This window comes from Alexandromys fortis, unplaced genomic scaffold, assembly GCF_014885135.2.
Source record: "Alexandromys fortis isolate MF-2015 unplaced genomic scaffold, M_Fortis_MF-2015_v1.1 scaffold_21, whole genome shotgun sequence".
NCBI classification, from domain to species: Eukaryota; Metazoa; Chordata; class Mammalia; order Rodentia; family Cricetidae; genus Alexandromys; species Alexandromys fortis.
This window is the reverse complement of record NW_026067905.1, coordinates 4,515,208-4,533,388: the sequence shown is the minus strand read 5'-3', so window position 1 is coordinate 4,533,388 and position 18,181 is coordinate 4,515,208. Positions and strand designations below refer to the sequence as shown.

The following is an 18,181-nucleotide window of genomic DNA, read 5'->3' as shown; positions in this document are numbered from 1 at the left end:
AATGAGTGCAGAGCCAGGTCATGTAGGGACTTAAAATAATGTGGAAAAACCACTGAAAAATCTGTAACCATGGAAATATGCAGTCAGTGTTTGAAATAAAGCGTTATGATGTGAAAGAAAATGAGGACCAAAATGGGTTGCAGAAAATACAGAAGCAGTTTGAGAGTTATGTATTTCAGGTGGGAGCTGGTGATTTCAGGTGGTGCAGTGGGGAGAGGTATACAGGAGATGATGTATATCAGTGGATTTTGACTTAGAAGTGAGGAGTGGTATACAATAGACAGTGGACTCAAGATGTGTTCATTTGAAAAACTAACTGGTGGATCTCTGGATATCGAATATAGAAGAATAAAGGAGAGAGGAGATTCAACCACCAAACTTCGGTGTCTGGTTTAAAGACTGGGTAGGGGATGGGGACATTTTTGCACCATAGAGAACAATGGAATGTGAATTGAATCTTAGGTAATTTATTAGCTAAATCAATTCATTTTATAATGAAAATGTAGCCGAAGACAAAACTAGCACACTGGTAAAAGTCATCACTGCCATCTTAACTAAACATTGCTATACCTGACAGATTTGTGTTGGACGGGTTCTAATGAATTTTAAATTTTACCAAGTTAGGAAGTTAAAAAGTGATTCTTCCTAGTAGTCTATTTAGGCATAACAGGTGAACATGAGTAACAACAGGCCCAAAACAGACAAATTAATTATCCTGACTTTTTAATACTACCAAGTAGTATGAGCATTTTTAGACTTTATGTGAATGATACCATAGTAAAAATAGATTGAGTGGAAACACCAAACAAGGTCAGTAGTCCTTCGTGAAGTTACGGGACATGGATGATAATTGAAACCACAGAATAGGGCTGCTGAGATATCTCAGTGACTTAGAGTGTTTGTTGCCCTTTCCAAAGCTCAGGTTTAGTCCCTAGGGCCAGGTGGCTCAAGAGTGCCTGCACCTTCAGCTGTAGGGGATATGATGTTCTTTTCTGTCCTCTACATATACCCTCACACATACCCACCCACAGACACACATATACAAAGCTAAATGTGAAATAAATGTCTAGAACATAAACAGAATGAAGGAACCTACTGTGAAACAATAACTCAGGAGAAAATAAACAACGAAAAAGATCAAGGAGAAAATAATGAACAGACAAAGTAATATTTGAGAAATAACAAATAGGAGAAATTTAGAGTGTGGTTCTCTGTAGCAAGCCAAAATATCAGCAAGGCACTGCAAAGGAAGGATGGAAAGTGCATACCAAATGCTGCACAGAACCAGAGCTTTTTCAAAAGAGCAAAATCTCTTAACTTTAATGGAACGAAACTCATTAATGAGTTTAATGGAAGTAGTTCTAGATAAGTGAACCAAAGAATTTGCAATTACTTAAATTAAAGGAGTTTTGGAGTGGAAAGTCTCTAGCTACCTATTGTAAGATGATTGGTAACCAGTGTCAGAGTGGGAGGGAATTAAGACTGCTCAGAGGAATGGGATAATGGTTAATAATGAAAAGACAGTTTAGCTACCACTAGGCATTAACATGCTAGCATTCACATAGAAAGCTGAATGGCTGAGGAATCACTGGTCTCAAAAAAGCAGCCAAGTTCAGGAGGAAGGTGGGTTTTGTAGGGACTAAAGAAGCATGAGGGAGGAGGAATGGCTAAAGGGTGAGAATCACTGGCTGTGCCTTTGCAGAAGACTGTGGTTTAGTTCTCAGTTCCCACATGGTTGCTCACAACTATCTGTAACTCAAGTTCTGTGGATCCTGTTGCCCTCTTCTTACATCCTCAGTACCAGGTCCTCAAGTGGTGCACATACATGCAAAGTAATGTTTAAAGAGAAGCACACCAGAATTAAGGTAGACTTGGTTTTCTCTCAAACAAATATTATGAGTCAAGCCAAAGTCAATAATCTTCTTCAAATTCCCCATGCATTGGTCCTCATGGACTATGTCAGTACTCGAGAAAGTCTCTCACCAGCCAAATGAACAATCCAAGCATTTGTATATTTATTCAACATGTTTCTTTCCTGTAAGTGACTTTGTAACTAAAGACAGTTTTGTTTCCTTTTATCTAGGAAATTTTTTTAACTTCCTTTATAATATCAAGGAGATATTTGGGATCAAGAAAATCCTCTCAGTTGCACAAAATCAAAAATGGCATATAATTGGCCAAGAGACCCAAATGACATTGACCCACAGGAAGATGGATATGATCAACAATACTTTCGCCATGCAAATCAGTGCCTTTCTTCCCACCAGGTCAAACTGGGCTTTGATGAGCTAGTGGAAGAGATCAAGAATAAAAACCCACTGTGTGAGAGTGACAAAGAAGAAAGCCCCCTTTTCATGCTAGGTACACCAAACTTGGCTTCAAAATGTCAATCCATCCATGGAGCACACCCAAGACACTTGAATGAATTCACTTCTCAGAACCCTGACTTCTCCCACTTTCAGTATGGAAAAACATCAGCCATTGGTTTTAATCCCACTGTATTATCTACTCATCAGATCACAGATGAGGGAGACTCCTGGAGAAATCCCACAGAAACATATCACAGTGCTAAGGATCCCAGGTTTAATACACTAACTCAATCATCTACCGGCCTGGATAATCATAATTTACAAAGACAACCAGGAAATGAACATCATAACTGCCATAGAGAACTTGAAAGCAGCGTCCACCCTCATTTTTCACTATACTCAATGGACTCCATACTCAATAGAGACAACAAAGGAAATGGAGATGTGAGCCTCGTGGAACCTTCTCTGATGTCCCCTAACGACCCCTTTCTACCCGGGTCATGGGAGAGCACATCGCTGGAAAATGTGGAGGTATGTGCAAAACACATGAACATGGAAACAATTGCTCAGGAAAGGATTGGATTAATTGATAATAATCTCAAGTAGGAAAATCTATTAGTATTATTTACAACATTTTATTTATTTCAAAAATTCTATGCTTCTGTCTCCTTTCATCGCCTGATGAAGGAAGGTTAATATTCAGGAGGATGCCTATATGATTTTCTTTGGGTTCTCCTTCTTATTTAGCTTCTCTAAGAACCCGAATTATAGGTTCATGTCATTTATGGCTAGAAACCAAATATGAGTGAGAACATCCCATGTTCCTCTTTTTGGGTCTGGCTTACCTCACTCAGGATGGTGTTTTCTATTTCCATCCATTTGCCTGCAAACTTCAAGAAGTCCTTGTTTTTTACTGCTGAGTAGTACTCTAATATGTATATATTCCATACTTTCTTCATCCATTCTTCAATTGAAGGGCATCTAGGTTGTTTCCAGGTTCTGGCTATTACAAACAATGCTGCTATAAACATAGTAGAGTATATACTTTTGTTGTGTGATAAGGCCTCTCTCACATTGGAGCACCGGACTGAAATCTCAAGGTCCAAATCAGGAGCAGAAGGAGAGAGAGCACAAGCAAGGAACTCAGGACCGCGAGGGGTGCACCCATACACTGAGACAATGGGGATGTTCTATCAGGAACTCACCAAGGCCAGCTGGCCTGGGTCTGAAAAAGCCTGGGTCAAAACTGGTCTCGGTGAACATAGTGGACAAGGAGGACTACTGAGACCTCAAGAACAATGGCAATGGGTTTTTGATTCTACTGGACCTATTGGTTTTGTGGGAGCCTAGGCAGTTTCGTGGATGCTCACCTTACTAGACCTGGATGGAGGTGGGTGGTCCTTGGACTTCCCACAGGGCAGAGAACCATGATTGCTTTTTGGGCTGACGAGGGAGGGGGATTTGATTGGGGGAGGGGGAGGGAAAGGGGAGGCGGCGGTGGGGAAGAGACAGAAATCTTTAATAAATAAATAAATTAATTTAAAAAAAAACATGAAATTTAAAAAAAATAAATAAAACAAACAAACAAAAAAATTCCATGCTTTTAATTAAAAATTATTGTAATAAAAAGTATACTTAACTTTCATTTTTCAAGTTCCCACTTCAACAAACTTTTTAATATGTTATATTAGTACAGCCTATGATAGTATGTTATATTAGCATATACTAGTACTTTTTAGCAGGGGGACTAGAGAGATGGCTCAGTGGTTAAGAACACTGACTGCTATTCTAGAGGTCCTGAGTTTAATTTACAGAACCCGTTGCTGTAACCATCTATAATAGACTCTGATGCCCTCTTCAGGCATGCAGGTGTATATGCAGACAGAACACTGATATGTATTTAATAAATAAATAATCTGTAAATGATAAATTTTAATGGATAAAATATAGCTTGAAGTTTAGATGATGACATTTACCTATTCTTCCTATTTTATGAAAGTACACATACATTTCATCGCATTTATCATTTGAGTCTCACTATGATGATTTAAAATCTTATTATCTTTATCTGCAGAGGGAAATGTTCTTATACACAAAAGACCCTAAATTATTTGACTGGCAGGAAAGTTGCTTAGGAACCAGACAAAAGTAGAAAATGAAGTCATTACTGTGAAATTGATGCTAATCCTTTCTTTGGTTACTTTATGGTCACTACAATAACCATAGAGTCCTTGTATCGTGTTTAAAGACTTCTCTGCTTATATTATTTAGACAACAATAAATCCCAAAGTAGACCACAAGAAAGAAGAAAGAGGAGGGTAGATAGATGGCACATAAACTTGAGGACTTGAGATCCCCAGCAACCACATAAAAAGCTAGGCATGGTGGCATGAGTCTACAATCCCTGTACTGCAGAGGCAGAGAAAGGCAGATCTCTAGATGTCTAGTCATCCAGTCAAGCCAGATACATGACTTACAGGTTCAGTGACTGACCATCAATAAAGGAGGTGAAGAACTGATGGAGGAAATCACCTAACATCTGTCTCTGTCCTACACACACACACACACACACAAACACACACTCATACACATATGATCATACACAAAACACACTCATACACACATGATCATACACAAAAACACAATCATACATAAAAACATACATCCATGCACACTCATACCTACAAATATATACACACTCATACATACACATACACACACACTTATACATGCAAATATATATGCAAACATACATACATATGCACACATACATATACACCCACAGGCACACAGAAGAAGGAAGTGGGGGAGAAACCTCTGTAGTTACAATATATAGGAGGAACCAAAAAGTTTTATTAAGTAATACCTTGGACAATACTTTGATATGTTGAACAGAAAGAATTTAGGGTAGTTACAATATATAGGAGGAACCAAAAAGTTTTATTAAGTAATACCTTGGACAATACTTTGATATGTTGAACAGAAAGAATTTAGGTTAATAACAGATTTCTTGAATTTGGAGATGTGACTCAAACTGACTTGCTGATAAACAAATGGCAACAGGGTAAAACAATAGATATGAATGAAAGAATACCTAATTCTGCAAGAAGGTCATTGCATAAGAAATGCCATCTTAACTTATCTGAATGAAAACTGAGTATATCTTAAGAATATCTAATTCTTATCATGACAGTACAGTAATCAGTATATTTTATAAAAGGAGACTGCTCTTTCATTTCCCAGCCCTGAAAAATCACACAGAAACTGTATTAATTACAACTGTTCAGCCTATTAGCACAGGCTTTTTATTAACTCATACATATTAAATTAACCCATTTCTAGTAATCTGTGTATCACCACAAGGCTGTGGCTTATCGAGTAAGGTTCTGGTGTCTGTCTCTTTTGGCAGCTACATGGTATCTCCCTGACACTGCCTACTCTCTATATCTCTGTTCAGATTTCCCACATGGCTTTGCTCTGCTAAACCATTGTCCAAAAAAGCTTTATCCATCAATCAATAAAACCACCAGATATATAGAAGAACAGCCCACATCAAAATTTCCCTACTGTTATAAATATTGTGAACATTAGACAAAGGTATAAAAGCTGCTGAATTCGGGCTTTGGACAACAGTCAGGACAATACACAGAGTCCCTAAGAGCTGCCAGTAGCTGAGTCTGTGCCTGAAGGGCAGCTCCTTGCAGCTGTGTAGTCTGGTGGAGTTAAAGAGCAAAGCTGGGCAGTCAGGTGCAGGTTTCAGAAGCAGCTTGGATTTGTTGGATGTTGTGTCTTCAAAGAGGAAGCTATGCAGTGGGTGGGTTCAGAAGTCTCTGGGGATTTATTATGTCTTGGATAAGTGTGGGGTTGTTATTTGGAAGACTTGAGATAATATTGAGAAAATTTCTCAAGTTAGTTGAAAATAACTAATTATAGAGTCAAGGAAGCAATAAATTGCAAATAAATGCAAAATCATCCAAATATAGGCAAATGACATTCAAATATTTAAAGTCAAAATGAGAGAAGAGTTTTACAAGGAGTTGGAAAGAGATTTCAGGGAGTGTGGCAACCATCTGATGGAGTAAAACTTCTCATCAGAGGGGTGGGAGTCAGAGACAGTGGAACTAGAGACAAAGGGAACCAGAGGCAGTGGGATTCAGAGGCCATATGAGTCAGAGTCACTGGACAGAGGCAGTGGGAGCCAGTTACTGTGAGTCAGAGACTGGGAGTCGAGTTAGTGTGAGCCAGAGTCACAGGACAGAGGCAGTGGGAGTTGGAGACAGTGGGAGTCAGAGACAAGTGGAGTCAGAGATATTGGTAGCCAAGACAGTGGGATAATTTACTAATGAAATTATATTAAACCAAGAGATAAATAGAAAATTAAATAAATAGAATAAGAGAAAAAGAAAAGGTAAAATTAAAAACACACATTAAAGCATGTAAACATGATGACCTGAAATAAAATAATTTTCATAAGTATATTAAATACACATACACTGAAAAGTCCAAACAATAAACAGAAAATAATATACTAGATTTAAAGAACATAAAGGCATAATTGCTGTTAGAAAAATATTACCTTGACAGATAGATTAAAAAGGAAAATATCCAAGGGTTTAACTCTCAGCCTGAAAAAGATGATTGTTGTGTTTCTAATACCAGAAATATGATTTAAGACAGTATTGCTAGAGTTAAAAGAAACCATGTTGTAATGGCAAAGGAGTCCATCAGAAGGAGATAATAAATTTAATGTGTACACAGTTGATAATAGAGCTTCCAAATATATAAGGCAAAGTAATTTAAAAGCAGACACATATGCACCCTCTAACTGAAAGTTTAATTCATATATAATGAACATATTAAACATATGGCAGCAGAGGCACTAAGACACGGAATAATGATTTCTTCATAGTTTCAAAAAGCTATCAACAATTCAAAAGACTACCAGGAGGAAAGGGACCAAAGGAATGATGGGATAGTTACACAATAGCATGCCAATGCTCAGTGGTTTAAACAATGGATGACGGCGTAGGTCACAAACAATGCCACACCAGTTTGGAATTATGATTAATCGGGTGGTATTTATTTAAAAGGGAAAAAACTTACAGATCACAGTCCCAGACAACAGCCCTCTGTGCAACCAGGAAGGGAGTCTAGTTGCCAGCGGAGCAGGAAGTGAAGAGAGAGAGGAGAGGGAAGTGGCCACTTTTTTAAAGGGAGAGAGACCATGCCCCAATGGGCTGGTATCTCAGCGACTATAGGCTGGAGGAGCAGAAGGACCTCCCGCAACAAATGGACTACTGGTAGATGACAATGGGAAGATGTTTACAAAAGATACATCAGTTAGTAGCAGACACCAAAAAAAAAAAAAAGCATTTGTAAGTAATTTAGAATTCTAACTGTTGGTAATTACAAATGTGTGGGTAGCATAATCTAACAGAGATATGGGGAAACTTTTAAGAAGACAGTATTGTCCCCGCTCTTTTTCCCCCCTCTTTCTCTGCCTCTCTCTCTTCCCCCTTCTCCCCTTCCCCTTTCTGTTTCCCCTCTATAACCTATTAAATAAATGCTGTACCCACCAAAAGAAGACAACATTGTTCAATATTTCCTTAGTTATTGATAATACTGATGTATGCATTCTTGAAAACTAAAATTGTATACCTAAGTTCTATATAATTTCTATATGTAAATATTTCTTCAATAGAATTCAAAAGATAAAATTAAATCTAAACTGATCTTTGGAAGATAATAAAATTACACAAACATGTTGATATTATCTCTATGTTGAGCTATATTAATTTAACAATTTTTTACTTCCAGACAGTTGGTTGTCCCATTCAAATAGTTGAAATATCTCAAGGGAGTAGCAAGAGCCTGGCCTCATTTTGTGACAAAGTAAGAAAGTGAGTATTGCTCTTTTAATAAGCTTTGAAGTTTTGTGTCTAAATAAATGTCTCTAATTTTCAGTCCACTCAGTAATTAGTTCTGCATGCAAAATGCAAAATCCCTGCAGCTTGCTAATACAATAAAACAGTTTTTCACAAACTATCATTGATTGTCTTGATGATTGGCTTTTCTTTTTCCACTCAACAAGTGCACTTCCCCATTGAAATTTTGATTGAAAGATACTTTCTCTATCAGAACTCCTTCTGTTCATTGGTAGTTTTATTTGCAGTGTATTTAAGGCTCATGTCATATTCACGACATAAATATTTGGGGCATTTGAGCCTTGTAGCTCAGGCCTAAATTGTCACAGGTTCACCTCCCACGAGGGACATTCTGTTCATGTGAGTGCCTTCCAGCAGCTGAGCCTTCTCTCAAGGGAGATGCCATGATAATGAACCAGCACATACATATTTCTCCACTGAAAATATCATTGCTCTCCAGAGAATTCCAGCAATGTCCTTGATCTCCTTGCCAATGTAAACATTAACATTATGATACAAAGGTGATTGCTTTTTTCATGTTGTTGCCACTTATCTAGAGGGAATTTTTCTGTGCCTCTGAAAATTTAATACATTTTCTTTAGTCCTCTTGATTTTTATTTATTTGAAAATTTTGTCTTAAATAAAAGAAATACTTTTTTTTTTTTTTTGGTTTTTCGAGACAGGGTTTCTCTGTAGCTTTGGAGCCTGTCCTGGAACTAGCTCTGTAGACCAGGCTGGTCTTGAACTCAAAGAGATCCGCCTGCCTCTGCCTCCCGAGTGCTGGGATTAAAGGTGTGCGCCACCATCGCCCGGCGGAAATACATATTTCTTTAAAGGTTTGGCTTCCTACTAAGTGATAAAAGTAGATTAAAGATTTGAACCACTAACTAATTTAAAGGATACTTCTGTTCCTAAAATTTCTTCATTTATTTATATAAGTTGATATTTTAAAATAAAAAATAATCTTAGAGATAGCTAAAACCAAAACCAAACAAAATATATCATTGACAACGACATTGGAAGACATGCTCACACACACACACACACACACACAAACACACACATGCATGCAAATATATATATAATGCAAATATAAAACATAGATGCAAAACTGTATAAATGTTCAAATTTCATTAATTTCTTGCTAATTTATGAAGTAAAAATCTAAAGGATCCATTAGATTCTTGAATTGGAATCATTAAAGACAAAAATACTGATACTTTCATTACTAAAATAAAGCTCAGCAGTTAAGAGCATTTGCTACTTTTTCAGAGGGCCCAAGTATGACTTCTAGCACCCACATCTGGTGGCTCACAACCACCTGTCGTTCCTGCTCCAGGGAATCTGATGCACTCTTATGTACCCATTTGTACCTGCACATACCCAATGTTAGTATTCGGTCATCCGTATTGGCCTGTCCTTGGGGTCCTGACAGGATATGTGCTCAGCAGCATCCACTAAGAGAGCACCCCCTGTGCAATCTGCTACCTTCTCTTTCAAAAGGTTGGCCTTGCCCACCTTCTCTCTCTCTCTCTCTCTCTCTCTCTCTCTCTCTCTCTCTCTCTCTCTCTCTCCCTCTCTCTCTCTTCTTCTCTCTCTTTCTCTTCCATCATTCTTGTTTCCAGGGTCAGGTCTCTGGCTCCCTCTCTTACCCCTCTCTCTGTCCCCTTCTCTGCCCCTTCCCCCTCCTCTTCCAATAAACCTCCTATGTGAGCCTTGCTGCATGGCATGACTTCTTCCCACCATTTTAAAATAAATTACAACGCCCACGTATAGAGATGTGCATATACACATAATTTAAAATTTTTAATAAAAACAAGTCTTCAAAAGCTGTAATTTGGTAATTCCTACCTACATAGTGTGAGCAACAGCTATCTTAATGAGCCACTGAAGGGAGCGTTTATAAACTCCAACAATGCTTTCATTTTCTAGCATGTGGTTATTCTTAGATGATAAAATGTGGATGCTACAGTGACAGGGACGTGTCTTAGTGATTTTGCCAGTGACTTGTGCTGTGTGTTCCAAACTCTTAAAAAGCACTTTTCCCCATTGATTTCTTTTTAAGTAATCATGAGCACTAAAGCAACCAACCACATGGTATGGTTGGTGTAGTGAAGAGATATGAATGATTGCATCTGTAGCTAAGTGTCTGTGTGCATAATGATTTCCAATCTAAGCACAGTATTCCCTTAATAATATCTGTTAGAATTCACTCAGTGCTTTGAATTCTCAATTCAAAATTAAACAAGGAAAGAAGAAAATCAATTTGAAATATGAAGACCAAGTTTCACAAGACATTCTCCCAACCCACAATGAAATAGATCTGAATATCTTATTGTATTTATCTTTCTAATAATTAAATAAGGTTAGTTAAATGTTATTAGCATTCATTTATGCACCTGTTGAAGATATTCTTAATTTCTTGATTGGATTGTTTTGACATAATTTTTCAAATCTCATTTAAAAAGAAATACCACATGATTATGAAACATAGTATAATTCCATAATACAAAAAAAGAAGTCCCAGTTCACACTGAATGCCCTGCAAAGGTTAGGGAAGAATCAATCATGAGTTTGCACTTTAAATTTAACTGCTCCCAATGAAAGAACCTGAAATTGTTCATGCACTGAACAGTATCTTGTTATATAAGTGCTAATATCTGAAGCAGAGAGAAGACAGGCAGCATCACTGTGCTATACACCTCAAGGCCCACCCCACACTGACACACTTCTTCTAGCTGGAATCAACATCTTAAAAGTTCCTCTATTTCTATAAAGTGCAATACAATCTGGGGACCAAGTGTTCAAACACATGGGCATGTGAAACCATGGAGAATATTTTACATGAGCCAAGTATGAAGGATTCAAAATTAATATAGAATCATATTTTTCCATTTATGAAGTGTTTGGATGTCAGGAAAACCAACACAAATAAATACCAGCAAGATTTTGTTTCACCAGGGGAAGTATTTTGTATTTGTTGGCATCTTTGTAGTGTGTTCTACATATGGCATTAAACATGGGCCCACAGGGACCCGTCATGGCAATACAGTTTGATCATTATGATGCTTTACATGGCTTCAGAGTCTGTAAATCCATTATATCTTTCCTGTTTAACCCTCACACAAAGCCTTTGAAGTAGGTGGTAACAGCTCCTTTGGTGTGTACAAAGAGGCAAGTCAAACAGTGTGTCTCTGACTCCAAGATTCCAAAGCAGTAGCATGAGAATTCAAATTCAGACTGTTCCAAGCATTAACTTTTTAGCAATTCTTTGACTCCAATGTTTGCTAATTTTTCAACATGCACTCATATCTCGATTGTTTTTGTAAAATCCACAGCTTTAAAGAATTTAGAGAAACAGGGACGTTATAGATTAGACAACAACAAAAGAATCAAGATCCAAAGTGTACTTAATGCTTTACAGAACTAGGCATGTGCGTGATCTGAGGGAGGAGCCATGGCATCAGGGCCAAAGTCAGAAATAAGTCACCCTGCACTGGATGGATCCTCCTGTCTCCTGTTAGAAAGCATATTCTTAATAATTTTAATTGGAACATTCCCAAGAAGCCTAGGGATGCCTCTGTCCTTGTTCTTGGTTGTAATTTCTACCATGCCAGCTTGAGTACATGTACCATGCCACAGAGGGAAGGTGGCTGCTTCTTGGTTTTCAGGGTTACAGATCCTGCTGTGGTTCTTTTTAATTGGGTGGTAGTTTTCAAAAGAAATAATGAAATGATATAGATGATGTCCTATGCCCTTTTTTTTCTTTGTGTATACTTTGCAGAATAAGAGAATCATATAGTGCAAGTGATGTTAATTCCAATTCTGGAAAGATCTGGGCAATCACTACGGTTTACCCATCCCAACTCTTCAAGGGCACCAAGTTTAGAGTAAATGTTTCTATTAATGCGGCACAGACGCTTCATCTTCTGCCACAAGGTAAGAAAACTCACAAGCAGACACACAAATCTCCGTATCAGTAGACGCCCTGAAATCACTAAAGGAACCACCATTTGGTACTGTCTTACCCTGAAGGGAAGTAACAGGAAATCAGCCATGAGCAATTCATTGAAGACATCTGACTTGTTAACAGGGAGTCTCTTTACATAGCGCTCCAGAAATCTTTGTTTCCTTGCAATTTATAATAGCAGGTGGAGCAAATTTTTGGCACGATTAAAATAGATGGAATTTCTAAAGCTTTCCAGATGAAGATGATATATAAGTGAAAATGTCATTTCCTACCCAGCAGGAACAAGTACTTTGTTCAGGTGGGTGAATAAATTGTGAGAAAGGAAGTGAGATGGCGACTGCCCCTACCGTGAGAAATTTAAGAGCTCTGTGCCGCATACGCTAACCCTGTTATCAATACAGTTGACTAAGAAGGAGCCTCTGGCTATGGTTCCAAGAAGTTTATATTATATCATTTTATATTCTTTTTTGTTATTATTATTAAAAATTTTCACCTCCTCCCCTCCTCCCATTTCCCTCCCCATCCCTCCACCCCCTCCCCCACTCTCTCCAGTCCAAAGAGCAGCCAGGGTTCCCTGCCCTGTGGGAAGTCCAAGGTCCTCCCCCCTCCATCCAGGTCTAGAAAGGTGTGCATGCAAACAGACTAGCTTCCCACAAAGACAGTACATGCAGTAGGATCAAAATCCAGTGCCATTGTCCTTGGCTTCTCAGTCAGCCCTCATTGTCCGTCATGTTCAGAGAGTCCGGTTTGATCACATACTCCATCAGTCCCAGTCCAGCTGGCCTTGGTGAATTCCCATTAGATCAGCCCTGCCATCACAGTGGGTGGGCACACCCCTTGCGGTCCTGACTTCCTTGCTCATCTTCTCTCTCCTTCTGCTCCTCATTTGGACCTTGTAAGGGGAACACTCATCCATTGCTGATGGGAATGCAAACTTGTGCAACCACTTTGGAAATCAGTATGGTGGTTTCTCAGGAAATTCAGGATCAACCTAACCTAGGATCCAGCAACATTATATCATTTTTACTAAGCATTTTCTTTTCTATTACTTGACGCTTTCTTTAAAGTTATATAGAATGCTTTTTTTTTTTTTTTTTTTTTTTGGTTTTGGTTTCGGGTTTTTGTTTTTTGTTTGTTGGTTGGTCTTTTATTTAGCAGAGCAATGGATGCTTACTAAACATCCAGCTGTGACTACATGGGTTATTACTCAACAATGGGCAAACATTTTCAGATACACAGTGGACTAGGAAGTGTTTTCACTGTTTAATGTTTGTACTGTCTTCCTCCTTGCTCTAGCTGAGGCTTGAGTAAGCGCAGAGGATACAGACAGAGACCTGGTGTGTTGCTATACCAGTTAAGAATCTGGCTTTAAACCAACTCATGCTGACTGAAGCAGAAAAGAAACCATTTTTAAACAATATAAGCGTTTCTTATAGAGTTTAAGAGTAGGAATGTGTCAAAGACTTAGGGGTTAATTTGAAGCACAAACGCCGAAACTCAGAAATCACTTAAAGCCCCAAGCTGGTCTCTCTGTGTCACTGTTTCCCACAACTTGTTCTCTGCTGATTCACTCATTGCCTTGTTTCTCCAAAACAAGAAAAAAGGCCAAGCATTCAAGCATACACACTGTTTGTCCAATGACCTACAGTCAGTTCATCTCTCTTTTACATAGAGCTCACAATATTAAAAAGCAGGATTATGTTTCTCCAGCCAATGGTGCTGCATTTTGATCTAATCAACACAGATTCTGAGTCCATTTGCTTAAGGGGTAAAGAATTAAGGGGTAAAGAATGAGAGGAGCTGCATGAAGTGAGAGATGGCATGAAATGAAAAGAATGATTCTATCAAGGGCTACAAAAAATACAGGTATAAATCTACTTAAAGGCAGCCCTGGTATGTGTTTATTGACAATATGTGAATGAGGAACGTCACTTGACGATCTAAAGGCTTAAGGATAAAGATGGTGGCTTCAGGTTCAGGTACACTAAATATGAGACATCCAACAGGCCACAAGCAACAGGTGACAGGAGACATCACTTCACAGGAGCTCAGTAATCGTTTTTTCGAAGCTCCACACTCTGGGTAACTAATTGCTTGGAACTGAAGGAATTCAGAAGTTCTTTGGGACCAGTCCTCTTTGGAACTTTCTCTTCTTGTAGTCTTCCTACAGACCTGACAATAGAAGCTAGGTTTCCTCACCCCACAGCTAGGCAAAACACTTACAAATATTGTACTAACCATCCATTACCTTTCCACGTGTAAGCTTCCCGTGATGAAACTTTAAGGCCTGTCTTGACTCATAGTAAATCTTAGACTCTTCTGCTCCAATAAAACTAAAGTAGGGGAGAAAGAAGATAGATAGTGAGCTATGCAGTTTTACATAAGCATTAAGAGAATATTTGTAACTAAGTAATAATCTGTATATGCTTCATGTAGCTCAGCACCTGCAGCCCTGACACCAAGAAAGTCAAACTGAGGTGTCTTTGGAGATTCTTTCTGTTGTTTACCAGAGTCCTTTGCCAAGAATTTTGTCAGTGGCCTCGTTTTGAGCTAACTTTAATCCATACCATGCTTTCAATATTCCCATTCCATAATATTATTAAGTACCCTCTGCCAGGACAATGTGTGGCCATCTGCCCTTCCCTCATGACCTCTATAATTATTTTCTATAACACTTTCTTTAATGACACCTTGATCTGCCATAAAAATCTAAATTTTAAATGTAGCATGTCTCAGTTTTATGGCAATAACACCAATTATATGACTCCGTTACCCTGTTTTCCCAACAAGAATAAAAGGAAAAAGCAAAGGAAAAGATGACAAGGAGGAGGAAGAAGAGGAAGAAGAAAAAGAGGAGAAAGAGGAGGAGGAGCAGGAGAGGACAAGGATGAGGAGGAGGACGAGGAGGACGAGGGAGAGGAAGAAGAGGAAGAAAGAAGAGGAATAAGAAGAAGAGCAGAAGGAGGTGGTGGTGGAAGAGAAGGAGGAGAAGGTGGGGGAGGAGAAGGAGAAGAAGAGGAAAAAGAGGAAGAGGAGGAAGAGGAGGAGGAGGAGGAGGAGAAAGAAGGAGGAGAAGAAGAAGAAGAAGAAGAAGAAGAAGAAGAAGAAGAAGAAGAAGAAGAAGAAGAAGAAGAAGAAGAAGAAGAAGAAGAAGAGATACAATTATAAAATAAACCACAGTTAAGTAAACAGTATTTCAGACAAAATGACAAAATTCCACTGGAAAATGCGGTTGGACATTTAAAATTTTCTACTAAAAATTCTTACTGGCTGAGTATTTTCAAGAGTCAGCACTGCCTGCTTTTGGTGATTGCCTCACACTGAAAGTTCATTGACTCACACTAAAAATGCGGAGCATGAAACATTTAAAATATATTGACTACATTGATCTATTTTGTTTACATCATCCAAATGTCAGAGTCGCAAAGGGCAGAGACTATGCCATTACAAACTTTTTGATAAGGAAGCTGAGCCCCATTAGTTGAAGAACATGTTTATGTAAATCTACTAAAAAAATAAAATCTGTATTATATCCATGATTTAGCATAAAACAGAGAACCACATTTTTATGGTAGTAAAATTATCTTAATATCAAGTCAATAGCATATTATTTTTAAAAAACATTTATGTTTATTTTACTTTTATGTTTATATATGTGGGCAAAAGTGTATGTACCTGCAACATGTATGTGCAGTGCTGTCTGAGGCTAGAAGGGGTCACCATCACCCCTAGAAATGAAGTTACATGTGTTTGTGATGTTCCAGATGTGGGGGATGAGAACCAAACTTGGGTTCAGGCTAAGGCAGAAAGTTCTCCATACCGCTGAGCCACCATTCCTGCCCCAAACCTATCTTTTTATTTTTTTTAAGTTTCTTTTATTTTTTATTATGTATATGGATGTTTTGCATGTTTGTTTATTACTGTGCATGCATCTGGTGCCCGTGGAGAGAAAACACAACCTCGAATCTCCTAGAATAGGAGTTATAGACAATTGGGAACTGCCGTGTAGGTGCTGAGAATTGAACTTGTGTCCTCTGGAAGAGCAGCCGGTGCTCTTAACTGCAGAACCAGCTGTCTAGCCTCCTAAGAATATCTTTTGTGTAGAGCCATAATGGATCAAACCATTATGTGTGAGAAATACAATAACTAGCGTTGACATTTTCCACTCAGACAAAACTGAACTTAAAAATGATTGCAAGCACCCTTTATCTAAAATAACCATGAACCTAATAAATAGACAAATAAATGTGTTGTACTTTAATCCCCCTTGGTGTCTACAATGCTTCATAATGAGATTATCAGGTTTTGAGCTCAAAAGCTTCACAGTCAATGTTTCAGAAGCTCTACTCACTTTCATTCTTCACTTTTTTCCAGCTAATTATCTTGTCAAAGACCTAATTGCTGAAATTCTGCTTTTATGTGCAAATGAGCAGCTTTTCCCCAATGAGTATCTTCTAAGAGTATGTGGCTCTGAAGAATTTTTACAGATGTAAGTATCTTATTAAAGTCAATTTTGGTTGCTATAATTTGTCAGTTTTAAGCAGCAAGGTTTTGTTTCATTGTGTTTTAAAAAGACATCTTACAAACAGTATGTCTGTTGAGGATATGCTAATGGATTACCCTAGGCTTGGGTATCTGAGCTTGGTCTCTAAATGACAGTGCTATTGTGTGACATTTTGAAACCTTTGGGATGCAGTGCCTAGTCACTAGAGGGTTGGCATATGAGGGTTACACCCACTTGCAGTCCCTATCTATCTCTGCATCCTGATCCATTAGGACATGAGAATCCACAGCCACAAGCTCCCATCTAAGCAAATGGAGTACCCTTGCCATGTTAGCATTCCTAACATGATGGGTGGCACCCCCTAAAACCTTCCCCCTTAAGCCACTTCTGCACTTGCCCAAACTCACAGGAAAGTAATTAGTATAGAAACCATGCTGGGGAAAGAACTCAGAGTCTCGCACTTGCAGCCCCTAACATGAAGTTATGATTTACAAAGTAAGTTTATCCTTTATGGGAAGATTTGGAAATTTTGTGAATCATATAGGTGATCTTCCTTTTAATATTATTTTATATTATCATTTGTATTTATTTATAGATATAATGATTTATGTGTTATTGTTTTATGTGTATGGGTGTTTCACCTACATGTATGTCTGTGTACCATGTGCATGTAATGCCTGTGGAGGCACGAAGGCAGCATCAGATCCCCTGGAATTGGAGTTACTGACAATTGTGAACTGAGATGAGGATGCTGTCGTTGAACCCAGGTCCTCTGGAAGAACAGCAGGAACTTTTAACTGCTAGGCAATCTCTCTATACCAAAAAAGAAGTTTTATAAGAACTGTGACTTGGGGTGACAAACTTGTTTAAACAGAAAAAGGGGAAATGATGTGGGAGTGATTTCTTATTAATAAAGAAACTGCCTAGGCCCCTTGATAAGGCCCACCCTTAGGTGGGTGGAGAAAACAGAGGAGAATGCTGGGAAAAAGAAGCTTAGTGAGGAGTCGCCATGATTCTCCCGCTCCAGACAGACGCAGGTTAAGATCCTCTCTGGTAAGCCAACTCATGGGCTACACAGAATATTAGAAATGGGTTAGAACAATATGTAAGAGCTAGCCAATAAGAAACTGGACCTAGCCGGGCCAGGCAGTGTTTGAAAGAATACGGTTTCCGTGTAATTATTTCTGGGTATAAACTAGCCATGCGGGCGGCCAGGTGCCGGGGACGCAGCCCCGCCGCTCCTATTTCAACAAGACTTAAAACTATATAAATAATTAGCATTATATCCTCTTTCCATCTTTGCATTCAGTTCTTCCTGTCCCCTGCTATGAACTACTGTGAACTACTCCCCAGTCAAATGGCTATCATGAAGAAATCCAACAACATCTGTGGGAAGAGACTTAGAAAGAAAGGAACCCTTATTCACTGTTGTGCAAGTTAATACAACCAGTGTGGCAGTCACTGTGAAGACTTT

The 18,181-nt window shown here is 38.5% G+C and overlaps 1 protein-coding gene across 6 annotated transcripts in view; it reads left to right on the top strand.

The window, feature by feature from the left end:
• The window catches only part of Pik3c2g (phosphatidylinositol-4-phosphate 3-kinase catalytic subunit type 2 gamma), a 364,020-nt gene that overhangs the window by 27,557 nt on the left and 318,282 nt on the right, over window positions 1-18,181 (top strand). For all 6 annotated transcript variants that reach the window (XM_050135167.1, XM_050135166.1, XM_050135168.1 and 3 more), the window contains exons 2-5: window positions 2,084-2,840; window positions 8,127-8,209; window positions 12,018-12,172; window positions 16,578-16,692. In XM_050135167.1, coding sequence (XP_049991124.1) covers window positions 2,163-2,840; window positions 8,127-8,209; window positions 12,018-12,172; window positions 16,578-16,692 — 1,031 coding nt within the window. In that variant the 5' untranslated portion in view covers window positions 2,084-2,162. The remainder of the gene's footprint in view (window positions 1-2,083; window positions 2,841-8,126; window positions 8,210-12,017; window positions 12,173-16,577; window positions 16,693-18,181) is intronic.